Source organism: Theropithecus gelada, chromosome 1, assembly GCF_003255815.1.
Source record: "Theropithecus gelada isolate Dixy chromosome 1, Tgel_1.0, whole genome shotgun sequence".
Lineage (NCBI taxonomy): Eukaryota > Metazoa > Chordata > Mammalia > Primates > Cercopithecidae > Theropithecus > Theropithecus gelada.
In genome coordinates this window covers 51,300,270-51,325,993 of record NC_037668.1, presented here as the reverse complement: position 1 = coordinate 51,325,993, position 25,724 = coordinate 51,300,270, and the positions used below count along the sequence as shown (strand labels likewise).

The window sequence follows — 25,724 nt, the reverse complement described above, 5'->3', positions numbered from 1 at the left end:
TTCCTTCCGGGCCAATCGTTAGTCAGAGTGGGCGGAGCCGCGCGCCAGCACCTGCGCATTAAGAGTGGGCCGCGTCGCCTCCGGGCAGCAATGCGGGCTCCGGGGAAGAGGTGGCGGCCGGCGGGTCCCGCGCTGTGGCTGCTGCTGCTCCTCCTCGGAGCGACCGAGTCGGTGCGTCGGGCCCAGCCTCTGCGCCGCTACACCCCGGACTGGCCGAGCCTGGATTCTAGGCCGCTGCCGTCCTGGTTCGACGAAGCCAAGTTCGGGGTGTTCATCCACTGGGGCGTGTTCTCGGTGCCCGCCTGGGGCAGCGAGTGGTTTTGGTGGAATTGGCAGGGCGAGGGGCGGCCGCAGTACCAGCGCTTCATGCGTGACAACTACCCGCCCGGCTTCAGCTACGCCGACTTCGGGCCGCAGTTTACCGCGCGCTTCTTCCACCCGGAGGAGTGGGCCGACCTCTTCCAGGCCGCGGGCGCCAAGTGAGTGTGGTCCCAGGGGGCGGCGCCCCTTCCCGGCTCGGGTAGCAGACAGGAGGTGGGGTGGGCGGCCAGCCGGGGCGCGCAGCTGCCGGTAGCCCCCATGACCCCGGGACCCGCGTGTGGCCTCCTGCGGCCGCAGGAGTGAGCGTGGCACACCTGATGAGGAGGAGGTACGTCTGGCTGGGGACTGATAAATGAAGGTTCGGGAGATGGCGGACTGGGAAGCCCTGGGTATCTACACCTGTGCACCGAGAGGGCTGAGTTAGGCCACTGATGTCCCTTTCAGATTGGCAGCCCTATCAGGACTCCAGGGTTTCAAATCAGTGGTGTGGAGCCTGGTTCTAATTCAACTGTGAACCTGGACAAGTCACTTCAGCCTCCTTGCAGCCTCTTCTATGGTTATAGAAGGGTTGTATCCTTTCCTTTCAGTCCTAATGTCTCTAAGAGGAAAAGAGAGGGGAGTTCTGGTGTGCAGTGTATTTGGGCAACAGTACAGATAGTCATTCGTTTGCTCCTCTCAATCCCTTGTACGTAGGAAGTGCCCAAGAAAGGTTTGACTCTGAGAACTGTTGGAACTTGGGGGTGGCTGGTTCAGACAACAGAGTAAAGAGCACTGGGGTGGGGATAAGGGGAGACCAGGACGCAAGAAGTTGTCAAGGCAGGGGCTTATCCTGGAGTGAGCCTTGAGAGCCCTGTATTTCCAGGTGTTAAGTCAGGGAGTGGTTACTCTCAGCTTCTTTTTTTTTTTTTTTTTTTTATCTTTTTTTTTTTTGAGACGGAGTCTCGCTCTGTCACCCAGGCTGGAGTGCAGTGGCCGGATCTCAGCTCACTGCAAGCTCCGCCTCCCGGGTTCACGCCATTCTCCGGCCTCAGCCTCCCAAGTAGCTGGGACTACAGGCGCCCGCCACCTCGCCCGGCTAGTTTTTTTGTATTTAATACAGACGGGGTTTCACCGTGTTAGCCAGGATGGTCTCGATCTCCTGACCTCATGATCCGCCCGTCTCGGCCTCCCAAAGTGCTGGGATTACAGGCTAGAGCCACCGCGCCCGGCCTACTCTCAGCTTCTTGAAAGATTCATTCGGCTGCTGGGAGAGAAGTGGGTTGGAGAAGAGTAAGAATGGAGGCGGGGAGGTTTCCCCAGCCCCTGGCTTAGAGCAGTCTTCCATCCTTATCTTGGTTCCTAAGCTATCTTCCGGGTTTTCGTTTCTCTTGAACTTTGGATTCTCTTGTACAAAACAGAAATTATAACTGGCATTTAGTGTTTGCCATTAAATGTATGGGAGTATAAGACTTGATTAAGCAGAGACGTGTTTGTCTCCTAGGACCTTAGAGATCCATAACTTATAAGTGAGAAAAATTAAAATCTGGGAGATAGCCTCTTTCCCTGCCTTTTATTTCATGGATGAGGTGACTGGCCCAAAGAGAGGAAGAAATACAATGTCCTAGACTGCAGGTCTCATGACATCAAGGTTGTGTACACTGCACCAGGGTCTGCAAACTGGTCAGCGGGATTGGTCCTCTGCCATTTTTTTTGTTTGTTTGTTCATTTATTTGTTTTGTTTTTTGGTTTTTTGTTTGTTTTTTGGGACGGAGTCTCGCTCTGTCGCCCAGGCTGGAGTGCAGTGGCGCGATCTCCGCTTAGTGCAAGCTCCGCCCCCTGGATTCATGCCATTCTCCTGCCTCAGCCTCCCGAGTAGCTGGGACTACAGGTGCCCACCATGCCCGGCTAATTTTTTTGTATTTTTAGTAGAGACGGGGTTTCACAGTGTTCGCCAGGATAGTCTCGATCTCCTGACCTCGTGGTCCGCCCGCCTCAGCCTCCCAAAGTGCTGGGGTTACAGGCGTGAGCCACCTCACCCGGCCTGTTTTGTTTTTTTTGAGACAGAGTTTCACTCTTGTTGCCCAGGCTGGAGTGCAATGGCGTGATCTTGGCTCACTGCAACCTCCACCTCCTGGGTCCCGGTTCAAGCGGTTCTCCTGCCTCAGCCTCCTGAGTAGCTGAGATCACAGGCACGCACCACTACACCCAGCTAATTTTTGTATTTTTAGTGGAGACAGGGTTCACCATGTTGGCCAGGCTGGTCTCAAACTTCTGACCTTGTGATCTGCCCGCCTTGGCCTCCCAAAGTGCTGGGATTGCAGGCGTGAGCCACCGCGCCCAGACTCTGCCAGTTTTTTAAGGCCCATGAAGTGAGAATGGTTTTTACATTTTTAAAGGATTGTAAAAATTTTTAAAGAAGAATTTGCCCCACAGAGCCTAAAAGGACTTGGTCCTTCAAGTCCTGGAGTTCCCTACTCTGGCCAGTGATTGAATCATAAAGTGCAGGTATTACCTGTTTTTCTGCCATAAAATCAAATTAAATATTGAGTGATTTGCTTGTTATTTCAACACTTGCCTTTTCTCCCAGTTATTGGGTCTTTTGTTACCTCTATAATAAATGAGAGGCAATTTATGTAGGCTTGGTAAACCAAACAGCTTAGTTTTCTGTTTTCTTATTTTTTGTTGTTGTTGTTTTGAAACAGTTTTGCTCTGTAGCCCAGGCTGGAGTACAGTTGCACGATCTCGGCTCACTGCAACCTCCGTCTCCCAGGCTCAAGTAATTCTTGTGCTCCAGCCTCTCAAGTACCTGGGACTACAGGCACACACCACCATACCCAGCTAATTTTTGTATTTTTAGTAGAGATGGGTTTTCGCCATATTGGCCAGATTGGTCTTGAACCCCTGACCTCAGGTAATCCGCCCGCCTTGGCCTCCCAAAGTGCTGGGATTATAAGTGTGAGCCACCATGCCTGGCCAGCAAATGGCTTAGTTTTCTGTCATCTGCCATTTCCAGTAGAGATCTTTCTCCTTCAGGGCAAAGAGTGAAAGAAAGTTAATCTTTCCTACCAGAAGTGTTGAAGAATCACAGAGCTAAGGTGCACTTCTTTTCCCTTACCTACTTCTTCCTTCCCTCTGGGCCTCCTCCTTCACTGGGGACTGAGGGTTGGGACTTCCTCAAATCTGCTTCCATTCCTGGAGCAATGCCCAGGGGGAATTGTGACTGCAGCAGCTTCCTGGATATCACTAATATAGTCACTGGTACAAGTACATTTGTTGTGGTCAAGTTCTTTCAGCCATTTAAAAAGCCTCAGGCGTGCCTGACAAGTTCATGCAAGTTCACTGCCCACTTCCTTTGCTCATGTGGTTTTGCTGTCCACAGGTATGTAGTTTTGACGACAAAGCATCATGAAGGCTTCACAAACTGGCCGAGTCCTGTGTCTTGGAACTGGAACTCCAAGGATGTGGGGCCTCATCGGGATTTGGTTGGTGAATTGGGAACAGCTCTCCGGAAGAGGTGGGTGTCTAGGGATGGTTACCCTGTCATCTCTGGATCTGGCTGTCAAGAGTTCTGTATCTTCTCTACTCTCGTGTGTTTTCTAGGTTTGCATTTAGCAAGTAGCCGGAAGGGCTTCTGGCCTTTGAATTAGCAGTGTTTGATGCTTCACAGTTTTCGCGTGACCAAAGGGGACACCATTAGAGAAGTTCATGGCCATATTTGGTTAGATGAAGGATAACCAACATAGACTATGATGCTACTTGATGTCCTGTTTGAGGAGTAGGCTGAGTGTATAAATCATAAAGTTTGATTGGAACACAGCCATGCCTATTCATTTATGCACTGTCTATGATGGCTTTCAAGTTACAATTGGAGAGCTGAGATAAGAGACCAGGCCGGGCGCGGTGGCTCAAGCCTGTAATCCCAGCACTTTGGGAGGCCGAGATGGGCGGATCACGAGGTCAGGAGATCGAGACCATCCTGGCTAACACGGTGAAACCCCGTCTCTACTAAGAAATACAAAAACTAGCCGGGCGAGGTGGCGGGCGCCTGTAGTCCCAGCTACTCGGGAGGCTGAGGCCGGAGAATGGCGTGAACCCGGGAGGCGGAGCTTGCAGTGAGCTGAGATCTGGCCACTGCACTCCAGCCTGGGCTACAGAGCGAGACTCCGTCTTAAAAAAAAAAAAAAAAAAAAAAAAAAGAGACCAAATGACCTGCAAAACCTAAAATACTATCTGAACCTTTAAGAGTTTGCTGGCCGGGCACGGTGGCTCAAGCCTGTAATCCCAGCACTTTGGGAGGCCGAGACAGGCAGATCACGAGGTCAGGAGATCGAGACCATCCTGGCTAACACCGTGAAACCCCGTCTCTACTAAAAAAATACAAAAACCTAGCCGGGTGTGGTGGCGGGCGCCTGTAGTCCCAGCTACTCGGGAGGCTGAGGTAGGAGAATGGCATAAACCCGGGAGGCGGAGCTTGCAGTGAGCTGAGATCTGGCCACTGCACTCTAGTCTAGGCGACAGAGCGAGACTCAGTCTTGAAAAAAAAAAAAAAGAGTTTGCTGGTCGGGTGTGGTGACTCACACCTGTAATCCCAGCATTTTGGGAGGCAGAGGCAGGCGAATCACAAGGTCAGGAGTTCAAGACCAACCTGACCAATATGACGAAACCCTGTCTGTACTAAAAATACAAAAATTAGCCGGGCTTGGTGGCATTTGCCTGTAATCCCAGCTACTCGGGACGCTAGGTAGGAGAATCGCTTGAACCCGGGAGGTGGAGGTTGTAGTGAGCCGAGATCACGCCACTGCACTCCAGCCTGGGTGACAGAGCGAGACTCTGTCTCAAAGAAAAAAAGAGTTTTTTGTTTTTTTTGTTTTTTTTGTTTTTTTTTTGAGACGGAGTCTCGCTCTGTCACCCAGGCTGGAGTGCAGTGGCCGGATCTCAGCTCACTGCAAGCTCCACCTCCCGGGTTCACGCCATTCTCCTGCCTCAGCCTCCCGAGTAGCTGGGACTACAGGCGCCCGCCACCTCGCCCGGCTAAGTTTTTGTATTTTTAGTAGAGACGGGGTTTCACTGTGTTAGCCAGGATGGTCTCGATCTCCTGACCTCGTGAACCGCCCGTCTCGGCCTCCCAAAGTGCTGGGATTACAGGCTTGAGCCACCGCGCCCGGCCAGAAAAAAAGAGTTTGCTGACTCCTGTCACCTGCTCAGTTTGTTTCTCAGCACTGTGCTTTGCTTATAGTCCTGCTGTAAAACTCTGAGATGTTGATTAGACATGGACTTTAGGAGTCACGATTTTTACCACCTTTATTTAGTCCATGGTTCATATGATGAAATACTTCAGTTATTTTTTATCTGTGCCATTGTTTCTTGCATCGTAAGGTTTTTGTAACACTCACCATTCTTAACCCAAAGCAAGCTTTATTGAGTATGAAATTAGGTCATCAACCACATTTCATTTTGTGTATGTTAAGAACTATTAGTAAATCTTAGATAAATAAAACAATAAACCTATATTCATTTCAACTGTGTGGAAAATGTTACTAATGATTGTTTCTGAGTAAGAGTACTTTGAATATTTTATTTTCTGTTTTCCAGTTTCTTTAAATATGAAATTTTATGATTGACAGGGAAGATATTTTTTAAAAATAGGACTATATGCTTTTTTGTTTTGTTTTGTTTTTGTTTTGAGACAGAGCCTCACTCTGTTGCCTTTGCTAGACTCCAATGGCACAATCTCAACTCACTGCAATCTCTACCTCCTGGGCTCAAGCCATCCTCCCACTTTAGCCTCCCAAGTAGCTGGGACTACAGGCTCGCACCACCACACTCGGCTAATTTTTTAATTTTTTTGTGGAGACAAGGTCTCACTATGTTGCCCAGGCTAGTCTCAAACTCATGGACTCAAGGGATCCTCCCACCTCAGCCTCCCAAAGTGCTGGGATTACAGGCATGAGCCACCACGCCTGGCATGACTATACACTATTGGTATAATTGACTTAAACGATAAAAGATGGTTTAAATAACATTTTGTTGTTAAGATATTTATGTATAAAAGGTAGTTATGTGTATAATCAAAAACACAGTAAACCTTATTTTGCTTAAGTGAATGGTGAATAATTTAAGGAAATGGTTTTGAATCCCATCCCTCTCTACATGCTCTTATGAGTGAGTCTCAATGAGATGAAAAAATGCTAGAACTGATTTTCCTTAAAATAAATTATTTGTTCTATGCTTAATGACAGTTGTCGTTCTGTTTTTCTGTTTAAGGAACATCCGCTATGGACTATACCACTCACTCTTAGAGTGGTTTCATCCACTCTATCTACTTGATAAGAAAAATGGCTTTAAAACACAGTATTTTGTCGGTGCAAAAACAATGCCAGAGCTGTACGACCTTGTTAACAGGTAAGACACAGAAATATTTTAGCCCTACGACTTTTATCAATGAAATCAGAGCTTCCAATAGGGTGCTGTTAAAGTGGAGGAGGGATAGGTATGAAGAAAATCTAAAAGACATCAAAATAATAAAAAGTGGTGGTTGTAGCCGGGCATGGTGACTCACACCTATAATCCTAGCACTTTGGGAGGCTGAGGTGGACGGATCACAAGGTCACGAGATCGAGGCCATCCTGGCTAACACGGTGAAACCCCATCTTTACTAAAAATAAAAAACTTAGCTGGGCATGGTTGTGGGCGCCTGTAGTCCCAGCTACTTGGGAAGCTGAGGCAGGAGAATGGCGTGAACCTGGGAGGCGGAGCTTTCAGTGAGCCGAGATCTTGCCACTGCACTCCAGCCTGGCAACAGAGTGAGACTCTGTCTCAAAAAAAAAAAAAAAAAGTGGTGGTTGTATTAAGACAAAATATGTTCTTTCCTCCTGCTTTTCAGAACTTCTGTCATGGGGTCATATTGCCTTATGCATTGAAACAGTCACACAAAACCCAGGGTGGTAGAAAGTCAAAATTTTAGTTCCCTTCTTACATGCCATTTTCCCTGTGTCAGCACCCTGGAGAAGGCGGTGGTTTGGCATCAGGCAGATTTGTGTTTGAATTCTGGCTTCTGTTACACGCCTTAAATAGAACAGTCTCCTGAGCTTGATTCTCACTCTGAAAAGTGGGGATAATAATGCCTTCTTTGTAGGGCTCAGAATAGTATGTGAAATGTATCTGTCACGGTGCCTGGTACAAAGGGTGTTGTTATTATTACCATTATTCTTTTTTTTTTTTTTTTTTTTTTTTTGAGACGGAGTCTCGCTCTGTCGCCCAGGCTGGAGTGCTGTGGCGGGATCTCAGCTCACTGCAAGCTCCGCCTCCCGGTTTCACGCCATTCTCCTGCCTCAGCCTCCCGAGTAGCTGGGACCACAGGCGCCTGCCACCTCACCCGGCTAGTTTTTTGTATATTTTTTAGTAGAGACGGGGTTTCACCGTGTTAGCCAGGATGGTCTCTATCTCCTGACCTTGTGATCCACCCGTCTCGGCCTCCCAAAGTGCTGGGATTACAGACTTGAGCCACCGCGCCCCGCACCATTATTCTTTAAATGATCACTTTCACTTAGGGTTTTGTCACTAGACTTCACTATGTTTTACCCCTGTTTGCCTTTCTCGAGCCTGGGGACTCATAGAGGACGGTAGACCCTTAAAGCTTCAGAGGCAGCTGCTTTAGAGCAGCCCTCACTTTAGAGCAAAGGAAAATCACCTTTAGCCAGGCGCGGTGGCTCACGCCTGTAATCCCAACATTTTGGGAGGCCGAGGCAGGTGGATCACTTGAAGTCAGGAGTTCGAGACCAGCCTGGCCAGCCAGGTGAAACCTCACCTCTACTAAAAATACAAAATTTGGCCAGGTGTGCTGGTGCAGTCCTGTAGTCCCAGCTACTCAGGAGGCTGAGGCAGGAGAATCTCTGGAACCTGGGAGGCAGTTGCAGTGAGCTTAGATAGTGCTACTGCACTTCAGCCTGGGCTACAGAGGAAAACTTTGTCTCAAAAAAAAAAGAAAAGAAAAGAAAAATTACCTTGTATTCAGATTCTATACAGATGACTTTTCTCTTTTTTTTTTTTTTTTTTGAGACGGAGTCTCGCTCTGTTGCCCAGGCTGGAGTGCAGTGGCGGGATCTCAGCTCACTGCAAGCTCCGCCTCCTGGGTTTATGCCATTCTCCTGCCTCAGCCTCCCGAGTAGCTGGGACTACAGGCGCCTGCCACCTCGCCCGGCTAGTTTTTTGTATGTTTTAGTAGAGACAGGGTTTCACCGTGTTAGCCAGGATGGTCTCGATCTCCTGACCTCGTGATCCGCCCGTCTCAGCCTCCCAAAGTGCTGGGATTACAGGCTTGAGCCCCCACGCCCGGCCCAGATGACTTCTCTTAAGAAAATAGTAGGCCGGGCGCGGTGGCTCACGCCTGTAATCCCAGCACTTTGGGAGGCCGAGACGGGCGGATCACGAGGTCAGGAGATCGAGACCATCCTGGCTAACCCGGTGAAACCCCGTCTCTACTAAAAAAATACAAAAAACTAGCCGGGCGAGGTGGCGGGCGCCTGTAGTCCCAGCTACTCGGGAGGCTGAGGCAGGAGAATGGCGGGAACCCGGGAGGCGGAGCTTGCAGTGAGCTGAGATCTGGCCACTGCACTCCAGCCTGGGCGACAGAGCGAGACTCCGTCTCAAAAAAAAAAAAAAAAAAAAAGAAAATAGTAACAGTTGTAAGAGACCATCAGAGGCATGGATTTAGACATTACTGAATCTGAAATCCCCATTCTTTTTTCATACTTGGCTATGTTGCCTTGAACAAACTACTTATCTTTCAAGATCTTGGTTTCTCTATCTGTGAAATGGGGATAATAATATATCATAGAATCATGAGAACTAATGAGGTAATGAGTTTAGATTGCCTAGTACAATTTCTTATACAGAGTAAATCACAGACCATCTGTGTTATATCTTGCCACTTAGTGATCTTCCTAGAGTTTACCTGCTAATTATGGAGTACAGTGGACAGTTTGGCATCAGGCAGATTTGTATTTGAGTTCCAGCTCCTGTTACTTACAAGCCTTGTCACCTAAAACAAATTGCCCTGCTGAGCATCAAGTTCTTGCTGCTCAAATGAGAATAATAATGCTTACCATATAGGTATACACATATGTATCTATATATATACACACACAATATATATGCCTTATAGGGCTCAGAGTAATAATATGCTAAAGTACAAATGGGGCTGCAATGGATTCCATAAATCCTTTATGGTACAGACTTTGGTAATTATCCACAAAAATGCATTTTACAAATAGTTCAAACTCTTGAAACATCTTCAAAGCAAATCTTAGTCTTATAGTCCTGAAGCACCATTTTGTTTCCTTTGCTTCCTTGAAACACCATTCTTAACTGGAATTAGTTGTTGAAAGGAAACCAAATTGTTTGTAGGCTGATTACACCTCCATTTTCTAAAAGGCGTAAAGAAAAAGATTAGGGCAGGCACAGTGGCTCGTGCCTGAAATCCCAGCACTTTGAGAAGCCGAGGCAGGTGAACTCTTGATGCCAAGAGTTCAAAACCAGCCTGGCCAAGATGACAAAACACTGTCTGTACTGAAAATACAAAAATTAGCCACGCATGGGGGTGCACACCTGTAATCCCAGCTACTTGGGTGGCTGAAGCACGAGAATCACTTGAACCCAGCAGGTGAAGGTTGCAGTGAGCCGAGATCACAGCACTGCACTCCAGCCTGGGGGACAAAGCAAGACACTGTCTCAAAAAAAAGGAAGAAAGGAAAAGATCAGGAGGAAATATACCAAAATGTTGTGTTTGTTTTAAACAGTGGTTTTATTAGCAAATCTTTGCAGTTTTCCACATCCTCTGCGTTGTGATAATTTTTATGCCACATACTTTCAAAATGGAGGAAAATTAATTGTAAAATATTTATTGCAAAAATCAGTCCATAAGTCAAGTGCAGTGGTATGCACCTGTAGTCCCAGCTACTCAGGAGGCTGAGGCAGGAGGATCACTTGAGCCCAGGAATCTGGGCTATAGTGCACTATGATTGTACCTGTTGATAGCTGCGGGACTCAAGCCTGGGCAACATAGCAAGATCCCATCTCAAAAAAAAAAAAAAAGGTCCATAAGATTTTACTGTGAACATAGATAATAAGCTCTGTCCTGATCACATGTCTTCCAGCTATAAACCTGATCTGATCTGGTCTGATGGGGAGTGGGAATGTCCTGATACTTACTGGAACTCCACAAATTTTCTTTCCTGGCTCTACAATGATAGCCCCGTCAAGGTATGTGATTATATGACTTCTTTCTTATTTATCTCCTATGAAGAAAGAAAGTACAAGGAGCCAAACTCTGGAGTAGACAACAGCAGCAGGAGCAATAATAAACAGGAATATCAACATGGGGGCAGTAGGGACTGGGGCACTTAATGGATGTTAAAGGTTTCTCCTTTAATCTTCCCTGGCTCCCTTAGAGTATAAGCTTTCTTCTCCTTTAGTTCTTTTTTTTTTTTTTTTTTTTAATTGGGACAGAGTCTTACTCTGTCGCACAGGTTGGAGTGCAGTGGTGTGGTCTCCGCTCACTGTAACCTCTGCCTCCCAGGTTCAAGTGATTCTTCTGCCTCAGCCCTCTGAGTAGCTGAGATTACAAGCGCCCGCCACCCTGTCCAGCTGATTTTTGTGTTTTTAGTAGAGACAGGGTTTCACCATGTTGGCCAGGCTGTTCTCAAGCCCCTGACCTCTGGTGATCCACTCACCTTGGCCTCCCAAAGTGCTGGGATTACAGGCATGAGCCACCATGCCCGGCATTCTCCTTTAGTTCTTAACTTTGACATTATAGGTTTAAACAATGGTAAATTTACATAGTAGACTAAAAATAGTAATTACAATTCCCAGACCACTACAGAGAAAATAAACTCTATTAAGCAAATGTTACAAATGAGAAAATCACCAAAAATATATTAAAATGTATAATAAAATATAAAGAAAACATATAACATAAAAGACATAAAGGCCAAGCGCAGCAGCTCATGCCTGTAATCCCAGCACTTTGGGAGGCCAAAGCAAGCAGATGACTTGAGCCCAGGAGTTCGAGACCAGCCTGGGCAACATAGTGAGACCTTGTCTCTATAAAAAAACAAAATTAACTGGATATGGTGGCACAGATGAGTAGTCCCAGCTACTCGGGAGACTGATATGGGAGGATCACTTGAGCCCAAGAGGTCAAAGCTATAATGAACCTAGATCGTGCCATTGTACTCCAGCCTGGGTAACTGAGCAAAACCCTGTCTCCAAAAAAATAAAGAAAACATATATGCAAAACATACAAAATTAAATGGAGGAATAAAATGCAAATGTCTGCAATCCCAACTACTCTATGTTGATTTTATAGTTTAACTCTCAGGGGGCACACTCACTTCCCTTATATGCAAATCCTTGGGGGAATGTGGCCTACCCAGTACCCCTCCCTATAATCAACACTATTAGGCAGTGCATAATGGCTGCCCATTTACAGTTTGTATTTTAGTGTACTTGCAAAGTAGCGGAAACCCCAATCTTCACTATAGCAAATTTCAAAATTGTACATGTTCTAGATTTGTTGTGGATTTAAAAGTGTAAATCCAGTTTGTATTGAGGTACCTTGGTAGTTCATAAATGTCTAAGGGTCTTATTGGGTCTCTATTACTAAGCTCAGAAAATGGGAAGAAAGAAAAAAACAGATTCTATATGATGCACAGAGACAGATTAAGAGTGGTTTTCTGAGGCCGGGAGTGGTGGTTCACCCCCGTAATCCCAGCACTTTGGGAGGCCGAGGCTGGTGGATCACGAGGTCAGGAGTTCAAGACCAGCCTGGCCAAGTTGGTGAAACCCCATCTCTACTGAAAACACAAAAATTAGTCAGGCGTGGTGGTGGGTGCCTATAATCCCAGCTACTCAGGAGGCTGAGGCAGAGAACTGCTTGAACCCAGGAGGTGGAGGGTACAGTGAGCAGAGATTGTGCCACTGCACTCCAGCCTGGGTGACAGAGCAAATCTCCGTCTCAAAAAAAAAAATGGTGTTCTGGAACTTGATGAATGTTTATGACCTCCCAGATGTGCAGTGCATCCCTGGGTAATGAACTCTGATGTGATGTCATATCGTAATTGTCTGCATATCTGTCTCTGCTAGTCTCTGCTGGATTGTTGAGGGCAAGAACTCTGTTTTATTCACCTTGGAAACCCAGTGTCTGCCACAGTGTGAGCCTCATGGTAGTTGCCGAATAAATAGGATAAGTAGGTGGGTGTTGAACCAATAATTCAGATTGTTAATACCCCATTTGTCTCTGAAATGGCGTCTATGTATATATTCAGGGTGTATACCCCTGGAGCCAGGTCACTTGCTATGTGAAGTTACAGTCTAGTGTTTGTGCTTAAGGAATATCACAGAAGGAAAAACAATTAGCCAAAGATGCAGGATTGGAAAAGGGAAGAAAATATCAACCCCAGTGCCATTTAAAAAACATGACTAGCTAGACAGCCTGAGCCTTTTTGGCCTCTTTTTTTTTTTTTTTTGAGATGGAGTCTCACACTGTTGCTCAGGCTGGAGTGAGTACAGTGGCATGATCTCGGCTCACTGCAAACTCCGCCTCCTGGGTTCACACGATTCTCCTGGCTCAGCCTCCCGAATAGCTGGGATTATAGGCACACACCACCACACCTGGCTAATTTTTTGTATCTTTAGTAGAGATGGGGTTTCACTATGTTGGCCAGACTGGTCTTGAACTCTTGACCTTGTAATTCACCTGCCTCGGCCTCCCAAAGTGCTGGGATTATAGGCATGAGCCAGCGCTCCCCACCGGCCTCTCTTAAACGATAATTCCTCAGCAACCAGGATCTTCTGTGTGGCTGTGTCTCAACCCATCTTCACAATAGCTTTGCAGACATATGGGGACTGTAGATTCTCCTTCATTTCTACCAGGATTTATTGAGAACCGGTGCTGTAGCATGCCGCATGCTAAGCCCTGGAAATGCTGAATGAATGGTTTCTGCCTTTAGAGAACTAGTCTGAAGAGAAAGACAGACATACAAATGAAGTACATTATAGGGTGACCAGTATGATAGTAGAAATATGTCCTGAGGTCTCCACAATCCATAGACAACTGGCTCGAATGCCAAAGTGGAGGGTACTGCATTAGCTTCTGTGGGATGAAGGAGTGCATGGCTGTGTCTGTCCTTGACGGGCTGAGTGTACAGGGAGCATTCATATCACCTGAGGACTCTGAGAAAGGGGAGGTGTGGCGAGGAGCGACCTTTACTCACTCTGTGCCAGAGTCTGGGTACACTGTCACTTTTATCTCTCCCTCTCAAACCCCTGTGAGGTGGGTGATATTTGCTTTTGGATTTTGTTTGTTTGGTTGGTTTTGTTTGTTTTTATAGATAAGGTAACTAGACTTAAAAGGTAAAGTTACCTGCCTAAGACCCCTTGACTACTAGGTCGTGGAGCCAGCTATGAACCTCAAAGCCCTCGATAATCTTGTAACCAGGTAATAAACTCTGATATGATGTCATATTGTAATTGTCCACATATTTCTCCTCTGCTAGTATCTGCTGGATGGTTGAGGGCAAGACCTCTGTTTTATTCACCCGGGAGACCCAATAATCTGCCCACAGTGTGAGCCTCATGGTAGTTGTTGAGTAAATACCTATTGAATAAATGGATGGGTAGGTGTTGAATGAAGAATTAGGATTGTTAATACCCCATTTTTCTCTGAAATGGCTTTTACATACCTGTTCTTGAATTGATCTTGTGTTGTCCGTTTCAATTCTGTGACCCCATGATGCCCAGACATTGGATTGAACTAGTTACAAATAATGACTATTCTTCTATTTCTCTTTGGCACTTAACTAGCTTCCTTAGGAGAAACTTCCATACCAATGCAAATGACTCTAAAACAGGCAAGAAATGGGAATTTAAAACTTTTATTTAATCTCCTTTTGCCACGATGAGTTGAACATGGTTTCAGGTTTCATTTGTTTTTGTTTTTGTTTTTGAGACAGAGTCTTGCTCTGTCGCCCAGGCTGGAGTGCAGTGGCACAATCTCGGCTCACTGCAATCTCTGCCTCCTGGGTTCCTGCGATTCTCCTGCCTCAGCCTCCTGAGTGGCTGGGACTAAAGGCACATGCTACCACGCCCAGCTAATTTTTTGTATTTTTAGTAGAAACGGGGTTTCACCATGTTAGCCAGGATGGTCTCGATCTCCTGACCTCATGATCTGCCTGCCTCGGCCTCCCAAATTTATCTTGTATTGGCCACCCTGTTATAAAATATGCTGCCATATTTAACATTTACATTAAGATATTCCATGTATGATTTGTCATTCTTCAGCTAAACCTTTTTTTTTTTTTTTTTTTTTGAGTGGGATTGGCTTTCCTTTACCTAGGTAAGGTTGGGATTATATAGTTGGAAAACATCCTGCCATGGGTTCAGATACCTGATTTGTAGTTCCAGCTTTTAAAACTGCCTAGGGGCATGGTCCCAGGCAGGTCCTCTCCTGTCCATTTCTCTTCTTTTTTTTTGGAGACGGAGTCTCGCTCTGTCACCCAGGCTGGAGTGCAGTGGCGCGATCTTGGCTCACTGCAAACTCTGCCTCCCGGGTTTACGCCATTCTCCTGCCTCAGCCTCCTGAGTAGCTGGGACTACAGGTGCCCGCCGCCACACCCGGCTAATTTTTTGTATTTTTAGTAGAGATGGGGTTTCACTGTGTTAGCCAAGACGGTCTCGATATCCTGACCTCATGATCCACCCACCTCGGCCTCCCAAAGTGCTGGGATTACAGGCGTGAGCCACCGTGCCTGGCCCATTTCTCTTCTTATAGAATAAGTGGTTTACCAGATGATCTTTAAAGCAGGCTCTCCCAGCCCTGACATGTATCTCTGCCTCAGTACTGTTGACATTTAGGGCTGAATATTTGTTTGCTATGGGGGCTATCCTGTGCATTGTAGGATGTTTAGTAGCATCCCTGGTCTCTACCCACTAGATGGCGTACCACCCCAGTTATGACAGTCAAAAATGTCTCTAGACTTTACCAAATGTCCCCTCCAGAGCAAAATTGCCCCCAGTTGAGAACCACTGCTCTAGACTAACTTTCTTGCTTTCAAATAGAGCCTTACCAAAGTGCATTACATAAAGAAGTCAAGTGGTTTTACTCCTCATGACCAAGTATTCTTTCCCTTCTTAGGATGAGGTGGTAGTAAATGACCGATGGGGTCAGAACTGTTCCTGTCACCATGGAGGATACTATAACTGTAAAGATAAATTCAAGCCACAGAGCTTGCCAGATCACAAGTGGGAGATGTGCACCAGCATTGACAAGTTTTCCTGGGGCTATCGTCGTGACATGGCAATGTCTGATGTTACAGAAGAATCTGAAATCATTTCGGTAAGAGCACCTTTGAGTTTTTTGTTTTTTTAATGAAATGGGGTCTTGCTCTGTCATGCAGGCAATAGTGCAATGGCACGATCATACCTCACTGTAACCTCAAACTTCTGGGGCTCGAGTGATCCTCCCACCTCAGCCTCCTGAGTAGCTAGAATTACAGGTATGTACCTCTACATCCAGCTACTTTTTAAATTTTTTGTAGAGACAGGGTCTTGCTGTGTTGCCCAGGCTGGTCTCAAACTCCTGGCCTCAAGAGATCTTCTAGCCTCAGCTTCCCAAAGCACTGGATTACAGGCATGAGCCATGGCACCTGGCCTGAGTTCATTATTTTTTAACTATGGATCTCAAACCAGCTTTTTAAATTATTATTATTACTTTCTAACATACTATATGATTGATTGTAATTATTTTTTTTCTCTCTTTTTTTAAATTTTACTTTAAGGTCTGGGATACGTGTGCAGAGTGTGCAGGTTTGTCACCACATGTGCCGTGGTGGTTTGCTGCAAACTATCAACCCGTTGTCTGGGTTTTAAGCCCCGCATGCATTAGGTATTTGTCCTAATGCTCCCCCTTCCCTAGCCCCCCACACTCCAACAGGCCCTGGTGTGTGATGTTCCCCACCCTGTGTCCATGTGTTCTCATTGTTCAGCTCCCACTTATGAGTGAAAACATGCGATGTTTGGTTTTCTGTTCCTGTGTTAGTTTGCTGAGAACAATGGTTTCCAGCTTCATCCATGTCCCTGCAAAGGACATGAACTCATTCTTTTTTATGGCTGCAAACCCGGTTTTTTTATGTAAGAGTGATGTCCAGCTTCATCCATATCCTTGCAAAGGACATGGATTCATGCTTTTTTATGGCTGCAAAACCAGCTTTTTTATGTAAATGCAATGGAAGCACTCTGGATAGAAGTGCAGATCAATAGAACGCTTTTTTTTTTTTTTTTGAGACGAAGTCTCGCTCAGTCGCCCAGGCTGGAGTGCAGTGGCCGGATCTCAGCTCACTGAAAGCTCCGCCTCCCGGGTTTACGCCATTCTCCTGCCTCAGCCTCCCGAGTAGCTGGGACTACAGGCACCCGCCACCTCTCCCGGCTAGTTTTTTTTTTTTTTTTTTTTTTTAATTTTTTAGTAGAGACGGGGTTTCACCGTGTTAGCCAGGATGGTCTCAATCTCCCAACCTCGTGATCCGCCCGCCTTGGCCTCCCAAAGTGCTGGGATTACAGGCTTGAGCCACCGCGCCCGGCCAATAGAATGCTTTTAAGGACATTGAATAGACTAACAGAAACTGTCCAAGGAAATAATTGGAATTACACAAGAAAGTTGTGCAGAAGTCCTTTCCAGGATTATTTGTATGTATGTATATATGTATGTATGTATGTGTGACCAAATTTCACTCTGTCACCCAGGCTAGAGTACAGTAGTGCGATCTCGGCCTGCTGCAACCTCCGCCTCCCGGGTTCAAGCGATTCTCCTGCCTCAGCCTCCCGAATACCTGGGAATACAGGCACATGCCACCATGCCCAGCTTATTTTTGTGTTTTTAGGAGAGATGGGGTTTCTTCATGTTGGCCAGGCTGGTCTCAAACTCCTGGTAACCATAAAAATGTTGACAAATTTAATATGGGTTAATGCTTAGAGCACTGAGTGAAAAAATAAGTTACATATTGGCTCTGGGCACAGTGGCTCACACCTGTAATGCCAATACTTTATCAGGCCAAGGTGGGAGGATCCTTTGAGGCCAGGAGTTCAAGACCAGCCTGGCGGACATAGAAAGGTCCTATCTCTATTATTATATATTTTTTTTCCATAAAGTTACGTATGGGCTGGGCATGGTGGTGGCTCACACTTGTAATCCCAACAGTTTGGGAGGCCAAGGCAAGAGGATTGCTTGAGGGCAGGAGTTCAAATCCAGCCTAACCAATGTAGTGAGACCCCATCTCTATTTTAAAAAATAAAAATTGGCCGGGCGCGGTGGCTCAAGCCTGTAATCTCAGCACTTTGGGAGGCTGAGACGGGCGGATCACGAGGTCAGGAGATCGAGACCATCCTGGCAAACACGGTGAAACCCCGTCTCTACTAAAAAATACAAAAAAACTAGCCAGGCGAGGTGGCGGGCACCTGTAGTCCCAGCTACACGGGAGGCTGAGGCAGGAGAATGGCGTAAAACCCGGGAGGCGGAGCTTTCAGTGAGCTGAGATCCGGCCACTGCACTCCAGCCTGGGCGACAGAGCCAGACTCCATCTCAAAAAATAAAATAAAATAAAATAAATAAAATAAAATAAAATAAAATAAAATAAAATAAAATAAAATAAAATAAAAATAAGTAGCTGGGCACGGTGGCTCACGCCTGTAATCCCAGCACTTTGGGAGGCCAAAGAGAGCGGATCACAAGGTCAGGAGTTGGAGACCAGCCTGGCCAATATGGTAAAGCCCCGTCTCTACTAAAAAATCCAAAAAAATTAGCCGGTCATGGTGGCGCATGCCTGTTGACAGAGTCTCGCTCTGTCGCCCAGGCTGGAGTGCAATGGTGCAATCTCAGCTCACTGCAAGCTCCGCCTCCTGGGTTTACACCATTCTCCTGCCTCAGCCTCCCGAGTAGCTGGGACTACAGGCGCCCGCCACCTCGCCCGGCTAGTTTTTTGTAATTTTTTTTTTAGTAGAGATGGGGTTTCACCGTGTTAGCCAGGATGGTCTCGATCTCCTGACCTAGTGATCCACCCGTCTCGCCTCCCAAACTGCTGGGATTACAGGCTTGGGCCACCACGCCCGGCCAAAATTTTCTTTTTTTTTTTTTTTTTTTTTTGAGACGGAGTCTCGCTGTGCTCCCAGGCTGGAGTGCAGTGGCGTGATCTCGGCTCACTGCAAGCTCCGCCTCCTGGGTTCACGCCATTCTCCCGCCTCAGCCTCCCAAGTAGCTGGGACTACAGGCGCCCGCCACCATGCCCGGCTAATTTTTTGTATTTTTAGTAGAGACGGGGTTTCACCATGTTAGCCAGGATAGTCTCGGTCTCCTGACCTCGTGATCCACCCGCCTCGGCCTCCCAAAGTGCTGGGATTACAGGCTTGAGCCACCGCGCCCGGCCAAAAATTTTTTTAATAAATAAATAAATAGATAAGTTACATATTATTACAACTCTATAAAGTTAACTACATAGGAAAAAGACTGGAAGAAGACATCAAGAGTTAATGGTGTAGTGTCACTTGGAGTACTGTAAATGAATTCTTACAATTAATTCTTTAAATTCCTTTTTTTTTTTTTTTTTGAGATGGAATTTTGCTTTTGTTGCCCAGGCTAGAGTGCAATGGCATGATCTCAGCTCACTACAACCTCCACCTCCTGGGTTCAAGTGATTATCTTGCCTCAGCCTCCCAAGTAGCTGGGACTACAGGTACCCACCACTGTGCCCAGCTATTTTGTATTTTTAGTAGAGACAGGGCTTTACCATGTTGGCCAGGCTGGTCTCAAACTCCTGACCTCAGGTAATCCACCTGCTTCGGACTCCCAAAGTGCTGGGATTACAGACGTGAGCCACCACGCCTGGCTGAATTCTTCAAATTTTCTATAATGAATTTAAAATTTTCTCTATATAACCTTAGTTTCCTTTTTTTTTTTTTTTTGAGACAGAGTCTTGCTCTGTCGCTCAGGCTGGAGTGCAGTGGCACGATCTCGGATTACTGCAAGCTCCGCCTCCTGGGTTCACACCATTCTCCTGCCTCAGCCTTCTGAGTAGCTGGGACTACAGGCACCTGCCACCACGCCTGGCTAATTTTTTGTATTTTTAGTAGAGATGGTGTTTCACTGTGTTAGCCAGGATGGTCTCGATCTCCTGACCTCATGATCCGCCCGCCTCAGCCTCCCAAAGTGCTGGGATTACAGGTGTGAGCCACCGCGCCTAGTCTATATAACCTTAGTTTTTCTGAGCTGCCTGGATATGTATAATACCTGTTTAAGGTCACAGTAAAAACACACACACCCGAATCCCACTCCAGAAGCCATAAAGAATGTATGTCTTGGCTGGGCGTGGCGGCTCACACCTGTAATCCCAGCACTTTGGGAGGGTGAGGCAGGCAGATCACAAAGTCAGGAGTTCAAGACCAGCCTGGCCAACATAGTGAAACCCCATCTCTACTAAAAATACAGAAATTAACCAGGCATGGTGGTGCACGCTTGTAGACCCAGCTACTCGGGAGGCTGAGGCAGGAGAATCACTTGAACACAGGAGGTAGAGGTTGCAGTGAGCCGAGATCATGCTACTGCACTCCAGCCTAGGAGACAGAGCAAGACTCCGTCTCAAAAAAAAAAAAAAAAGAACGTATCTCTTTATAGCAGTTTTCCCAAAGGGGCAGCATGTGCATTTATATAACCCAATGCATAATGTCCTGAAATTCTCAGCTTCCCTGCCCACACCTCACATTTCTGGGGCATGACCCTTCCCACTCACCCAGCGCCATGAGAAGTACAGTATCACAGGAAGTGCTCCATGGCCACTCCCTGAAATTCGAGTTAATGTAATTATCCATCTTATAGCATGATTTTTCAGTTTATTCACATGAGCCTAACCTGCTTTTATAGTGACAAAAATATATATAGAGAGAGAATTTTTAGCTCAGGTGTGGTGACTCGTGCCTGTGATCCCAGCACTGTGGGAGGCCAAGGCAGGTAGATCACCTGAGGTCAGGAGTTTTGAGATTGCCCTGGCCAACATGGTGAAACTCTGTCTCTACTAAAAATATGACAATATTAGCTGGGTATGGTGGCGCATGCCTGTAATTCCAGCTACTCAGGAGGCTGAGGCAGGAGAATTGCTTGAACTAGGGAGGTGGAGGTTGCAGTGAGCCGAGATCACGCCATTGCACTCCAGCCTGGGCGACAAGAGTGAAACTCTGGCTCAAAAAAAAAAAAAATTTAAAACAGCAGAGGATATTTACCAAACAGTGTGCCCTAGATTCTTTCTCTTCTCCTACTGTCTGTTTTAAGCATGATGCCAGACTTGGCTTTCCTAGCTAGACTTTCACTGTGTCTGTTCTCTCCAGGAACTGGTTCAGACAGTCAGTTTGGGGGGCAACTATCTTCTGAACATTGGACCAACCAAAGACGGATTGATTGTTCCCATCTTCCAAGAAAGACTTCTTGCTCTTGGGAAATGGCTGAGCATCAACGGAGAGGCCATCTATGCCTCCAAACCGTGGCGGGTGCAATGGGAAAAGAACACAACATCTGTATGGTGAGTCTCGTCTTCTGTTGTGTGTAAGAACAGGATGGTGCCCCATCTGGAACTGGTATCTCCTTGGGTCCACAATGTTACAAGCCAGGCTGGAAGTTGCCTTGAGAAAATCCAAAAGCTGTCATTTTCCCATAAAATTTGTGCCCCATTTGAGTTATGTCTTAGGCTACTGGGTTATCTTTGACCAGTGAGGGGAGAGAGTGGGTTTGGTGAAAAGGGAAGGAGCAACAAAGCATCCGTCAATTTATTGAGATTATTACCCTGCCCCCTAAAAATAGTAATAACGAATGCTTGGGTTGCACAGGGCCCCATTCTAAATTCTTTCCATTCATACTTGGACTTCGGGATCTAGTTATTTGATCTTGGGTCCCATTTTTTTCCACTGCAGAATGGAGTGACGATACTTTATAGTGTTGTTGTGAGGATTAAATGAGATGAGTGCCAGGCACAAACTAAGTGTTCGATTAAAGGGAACTGCTTATATTATACCAGAGAGCTTAGGTCTCTGGATCTAATCCCTCCATTAATCCCTCTGTTTTGGATGAGTTTCTGTTTAGTGGTTGTCTTAGTCTGTTTTCTGTTGCTATAACTGAATCCCACAGGCTGGATTTTTATTTTATTTTATTTTATTTTTAGACAGTCTCACTCTGTTGCCCAGATTGGAGTACAGTGGCACAATCTCAGCTCACTGCAACCTCTGCCTCGCGGGTTCAAGCACTTCTCCTGCCTCAGCCTCCAAAACAGCTGGGATTACAGGCACCCACCACCATGCCCAACTAATTTTTGTATTTTTAGTAGAGACGGGGTTTCACCGCGTTGGCCAGGCTGGTCTCGAACTCCTGGCCTCAAGTGATCCACCTGCCTCTGCCTCTCAGAGTGCTTGGATTACAGGCATGAGCCACTGCACCTGGTTTACACTGGATAATTTTTAAAGAATAGAGGTCTATTTAGCTCACAGTTCTGGAGGCTGGGAAGTTCAAGAGCATAGCACCAGCATCTGGTGAGGGCCTTCCTGCTACATTATGACATGGTTGGGGACAAGAGTGGGCATGTCCACTCAGGTCTCTCTTCCTCTTATAAAGCCATCAGTCCCATCATGGGGCCCTACCCTGATCACCTTATCTGATCCTAATTACTTCCCAAAGGCCTCACCTCTAAATACTGTACCATCAACATATGAATTTGGAGATTAAGTTTCCAACACATGAGATTTGGGAGACACATTCAAACCATAGTAGTGATTTTCATCCTCTTCTCTAAAGATAGTGAAATTTCAGAACAGGCCAGGTGCGGTCTCAGAAAAAAAAAAAAAAAAAAAGAAAGAAATCTCTGAACAACAAATCTGTCTTCATTGCATATCTTGTCCTTGTTATAGTCTCTGCTATTTTCACATGGATTTGGAATAGAAAAGAGATTTGAATAATAAGGTAAATGGCCTCATTTATTTGAAGTAACTGGTGTAGGAGTTAATTTTTAAAGACAACTTGACCCAATTGGCAGGGAAAATGGAGGATATCACCAGATAGAGTTGTATAAACTGCCTCCTTCCTGCAGACCTTCATTGGTAGTGAGTTATTGGTGCTCCCTATTAGCAGTGACAGACTCAAGGACTGGGATTTGGTAGATAATTGAAAGGCGAATAAGTGGCCTTGTGCAGTGGTTCACACCTGTAATCTCAGCACTTTCGAAGGCCAAGGTGGGAGGATCACTTGAGCCTAGGAGTTTGAGACCAGCCTGAGCAACACAGCAAGACTCCATCACTAAAAAAGAGAAATTCGGCCAGGCACAGTGGCTCACGCCTGTAATCCCAACACTTTGGGAGGCCAAGGTGGGTGGATCACCTGAGGTCAGGAGTTCAAGACCAGCCTGGCCAACATGGTGAAACCCTGTCTTTACTAAAAATACAAAAATTAGCTGGGCATGGTGGCAGGCACCTGTAATCCCAGTTACTCAGGAGGCTGAGGCAGGAGAATTGCTTGAACCTGGGAGGTGGAGGTTGCAATGAGCCAAGATTGTACCACTATACTTCACCCTGGACAAGAGTGAGGCTCTGACTCAAAAAAAAAAAAAAAAATAAGGAGCCAGGTGCAATGGCTCATACCTGTAATCCCAGCACTTTGGGAGGCCGACGCAGGTGGATCACTTGAGGCCAAGAGTTTAAGACCAGCCTGTTCAACATAGCAAAATGCCATCTCTACTAAAAATACAAAAGTTAGCCAGGCATGGTGGCGCACACCTGTAATCCAGTGACTCGGGAGGCTGAGGCACAAGAATTGCTTGAACCCAGGAGGCAGAGATTGCAGTGAGCCAAGATCATACCATTGCACTCCAGCCTGGGCAACAGAGTGAGACTTTGTCTCAAAAGAAAAAAAAATTAAGATTAACATTAAAAGGGAATGCATAAAGTTGTATATCAGGATAACAAGCCAGGTATCTTTGACAGTGTTGTTTCTGTTTTCCCAGGTATACCTCAAAGGGATCAGCTGTTTATGCCATTTTTCTGCATTGGCCAGAAAATGGAGTCTTAAACCTTGAATCTCCCATAACTACCTCAACTACGAAGGTAAGGAGGCTCAGTCAGTCCTAAGATGTAACTTTCTGTAAAGGAATTGGCAGATTCATCCTTTCTTCCTTCCCTGCCAGGTTTCTCCCATATTCATACCTCTTTTAGACTGGCTTTCCTGCCCTGGCCCAGCATGGCCGTTTCCCACCATAGTCAGCCTGTATTCTCTACTCATTAGTGCATTACCAGTTGGTTTCATTCCCTTTTGTTTTCTGCAGATAATGATGCTGGGAATTCAAGGAGATCTGAAGTGGTCCACAGATCCAGATAAAGGTCTCCTCATCTCTCTGCCCCAGTTGCCACCCTCTGCTGTTCCTGCAGAGTTTGCTTGGACTATAAAGCTGACGGGAGTGAAGTAATCATTTAAGTGCAAGAAGAAAGAGGCGCTGCCTGCTGTTTTGCTGCTTCAGTTTTCCTCTTATAATACCATCACTATAATCAACAAACTTGTCTTCTCCACCCAGAGATGGCTTTTCCAACACATTTTAATCAAAGGAACTGAGTACGTTACCCCGATGTCTTAATGGACCAAAGATCTGAGATCCATTGTGATTATATCTGTATCAGGTCAGCAGAAGAAGGGACTGAGCAGTTAAACTCTGAGTTCATCAATTCTAATATTTGAAATTATCTACAATGGAATCTTCCCTCTGTTCTCTGATAACCTACTTGCTTACTCAATGCCTTTCAGCCAAGTCACCCTGTTGCCTATGGGAGGAGGTGGAAAGGATTTGGCAAGCTCAGCCACATGCTATTTAGTTAGCATCAGTTGTCACCAACACTATGCAAAGGGCAGGAGAGTCTTGGGGGAAAGGAAAAGGCTAACCAAGCTGCTATGGTCAACTCTTCAGAAATTTCCAGAGCAATCTAAGAGCACCAAACAAAATTCGCTATGTTTACAGTGATACTATTAAGAAAATGAATGTGATTCTGCTCTGTCTTTTTAAATATGATCAAATAAAAAAATGTATGCATCACATCATTTCTACCAAAAAAACATGGGATAGCTTTCTTTTCCTAGTTTCTTTTTCTTTTTTTTTTTTTTTTTTGAGACAGAGTCTCACGCTGTGTCACCCAGGCTGGAGTGCAGTGGCGCGATCTCGGCTCACTGCAAGCTCCGCCTCTCAGGTTCACGCCATTCTCCTGCCTCAGCCTCCGAGTAGCTGGGACTACAGGCGCCCGCCACCACGCCCGGCTAGTTTTTTGTATTTTTAGTAGAGACGGGGTTTCACCATGTTAGCCAGGATGGTCTCGATCTCCTGACCTCGTGATCCACCCGCCTCGGCCTCCCAAAGTGCTGGGATTACAGGCTTGAGCCACCGCGCCCGGCCTTTTCCTAGTTTCAACTTAGACTGCTTATAGCTTTATGATCAGTTTCTGATTTGTGTGGTTTTTTTTTTTTAATCTTGCAAAATCTCCTTAACGCTGAACAAAAAAAATGTAATTCCTGTGTTTTTTCTGCTTCTCACTTCTAATACCATTCTTCTGAGTTGACTACCAGTTCAGCCTCTTTGTTATAGATCTAATCAAGTTTTCTATTTCATTTTTCCTTAATAGATATGTCTAGAAATCTTGTTTTGTTTTGTTTTGAGGCAGAGTCTTGCTCTGTTGCTCAGGCTGGAGTACAGTGATGTGATCTCGGCTCACTGCCACCTCCACCTCCCGGGTTCAAGTGATCCTCCCTCCTCAGCCTCCCAAGTAGCTGGGACTATAGGCACACGCCACCATGCCCAGCTAATTCTTTTTTTTTTTGTAGAGACGGGGTTTCACCATGTTGCCCAGGCTGGTCTTGAACTCCTGGGCTCAAGTGATCCACCTACCTCACAGCCTCCCAGAGTGCTGGGATTACAGGTGTGAGCCACCACACCCAGCCAAGTAGATATATTTAGAAATCTTTACCCAACATTTAAAGAATATATGTTTTTCTCAAGCACGTATGGAACATTTGCAAATCTCAAATACCAAAGAAGCAGCATCATATAAGCTATTTAGTGTGTCTACAATATAATTAAAGAACAATAACAAAAACTTGGAGAAGAAAAAAAACTAAATTTTAAAATACACTAAATAACTCATTGTGTTACTGATTCGTAAATTTATGGATTGTGCCATGAGATATAAAGAATTCCAAATATGTAGTTCTGGTGAGGCAAATGAAGCCTGGTTGTGAAAGAGAAAACTACACATTAGTGTAAGTAGATTAGCACGGCCAATTTTAATTAGATCGCTTTCTGCCCAGAGTTAGAGAG

The 25,724-nt window shown here is 46.0% G+C and overlaps 1 protein-coding gene across 1 annotated transcript; it reads left to right on the top strand.

Moving 5' to 3' along the window:
- FUCA1 (alpha-L-fucosidase 1) lies at positions 1-24,472 on the top strand. Its single transcript, XM_025394119.1, has 8 exons — positions 1-479; positions 3,680-3,814; positions 6,565-6,702; positions 10,455-10,560; positions 15,491-15,691; positions 20,722-20,912; positions 23,376-23,475; positions 23,694-24,472. Exons 1-8 carry the CDS (start codon positions 91-93, stop codon positions 23,832-23,834), a joined length of 1,401 nt encoding a protein of 466 aa, XP_025249904.1. The 5' UTR covers positions 1-90; the 3' UTR covers positions 23,835-24,472.
- Positions 24,473-25,724: the final 1,252 nt, after the last annotated feature.

Excerpts from the sequence above, each read along its gene's own strand:
- FUCA1 (XM_025394119.1), top strand. The coding sequence starts at position 91 with ATGCGGGCTCCGGGGAAGAGGTGGCGGCCGGCGGGTCCCGCGCTGTGG. Across the intron at positions 15,692-20,721 it reads AAGAATCTGAAATCATTTCG|GAACTGGTTCAGACAGTCAG; the intron begins GTAAGAGCACCT and ends TGTTCTCTCCAG. Across the intron at positions 20,913-23,375 it reads AAGAACACAACATCTGTATG|GTATACCTCAAAGGGATCAG; the intron begins GTGAGTCTCGTC and ends CTGTTTTCCCAG.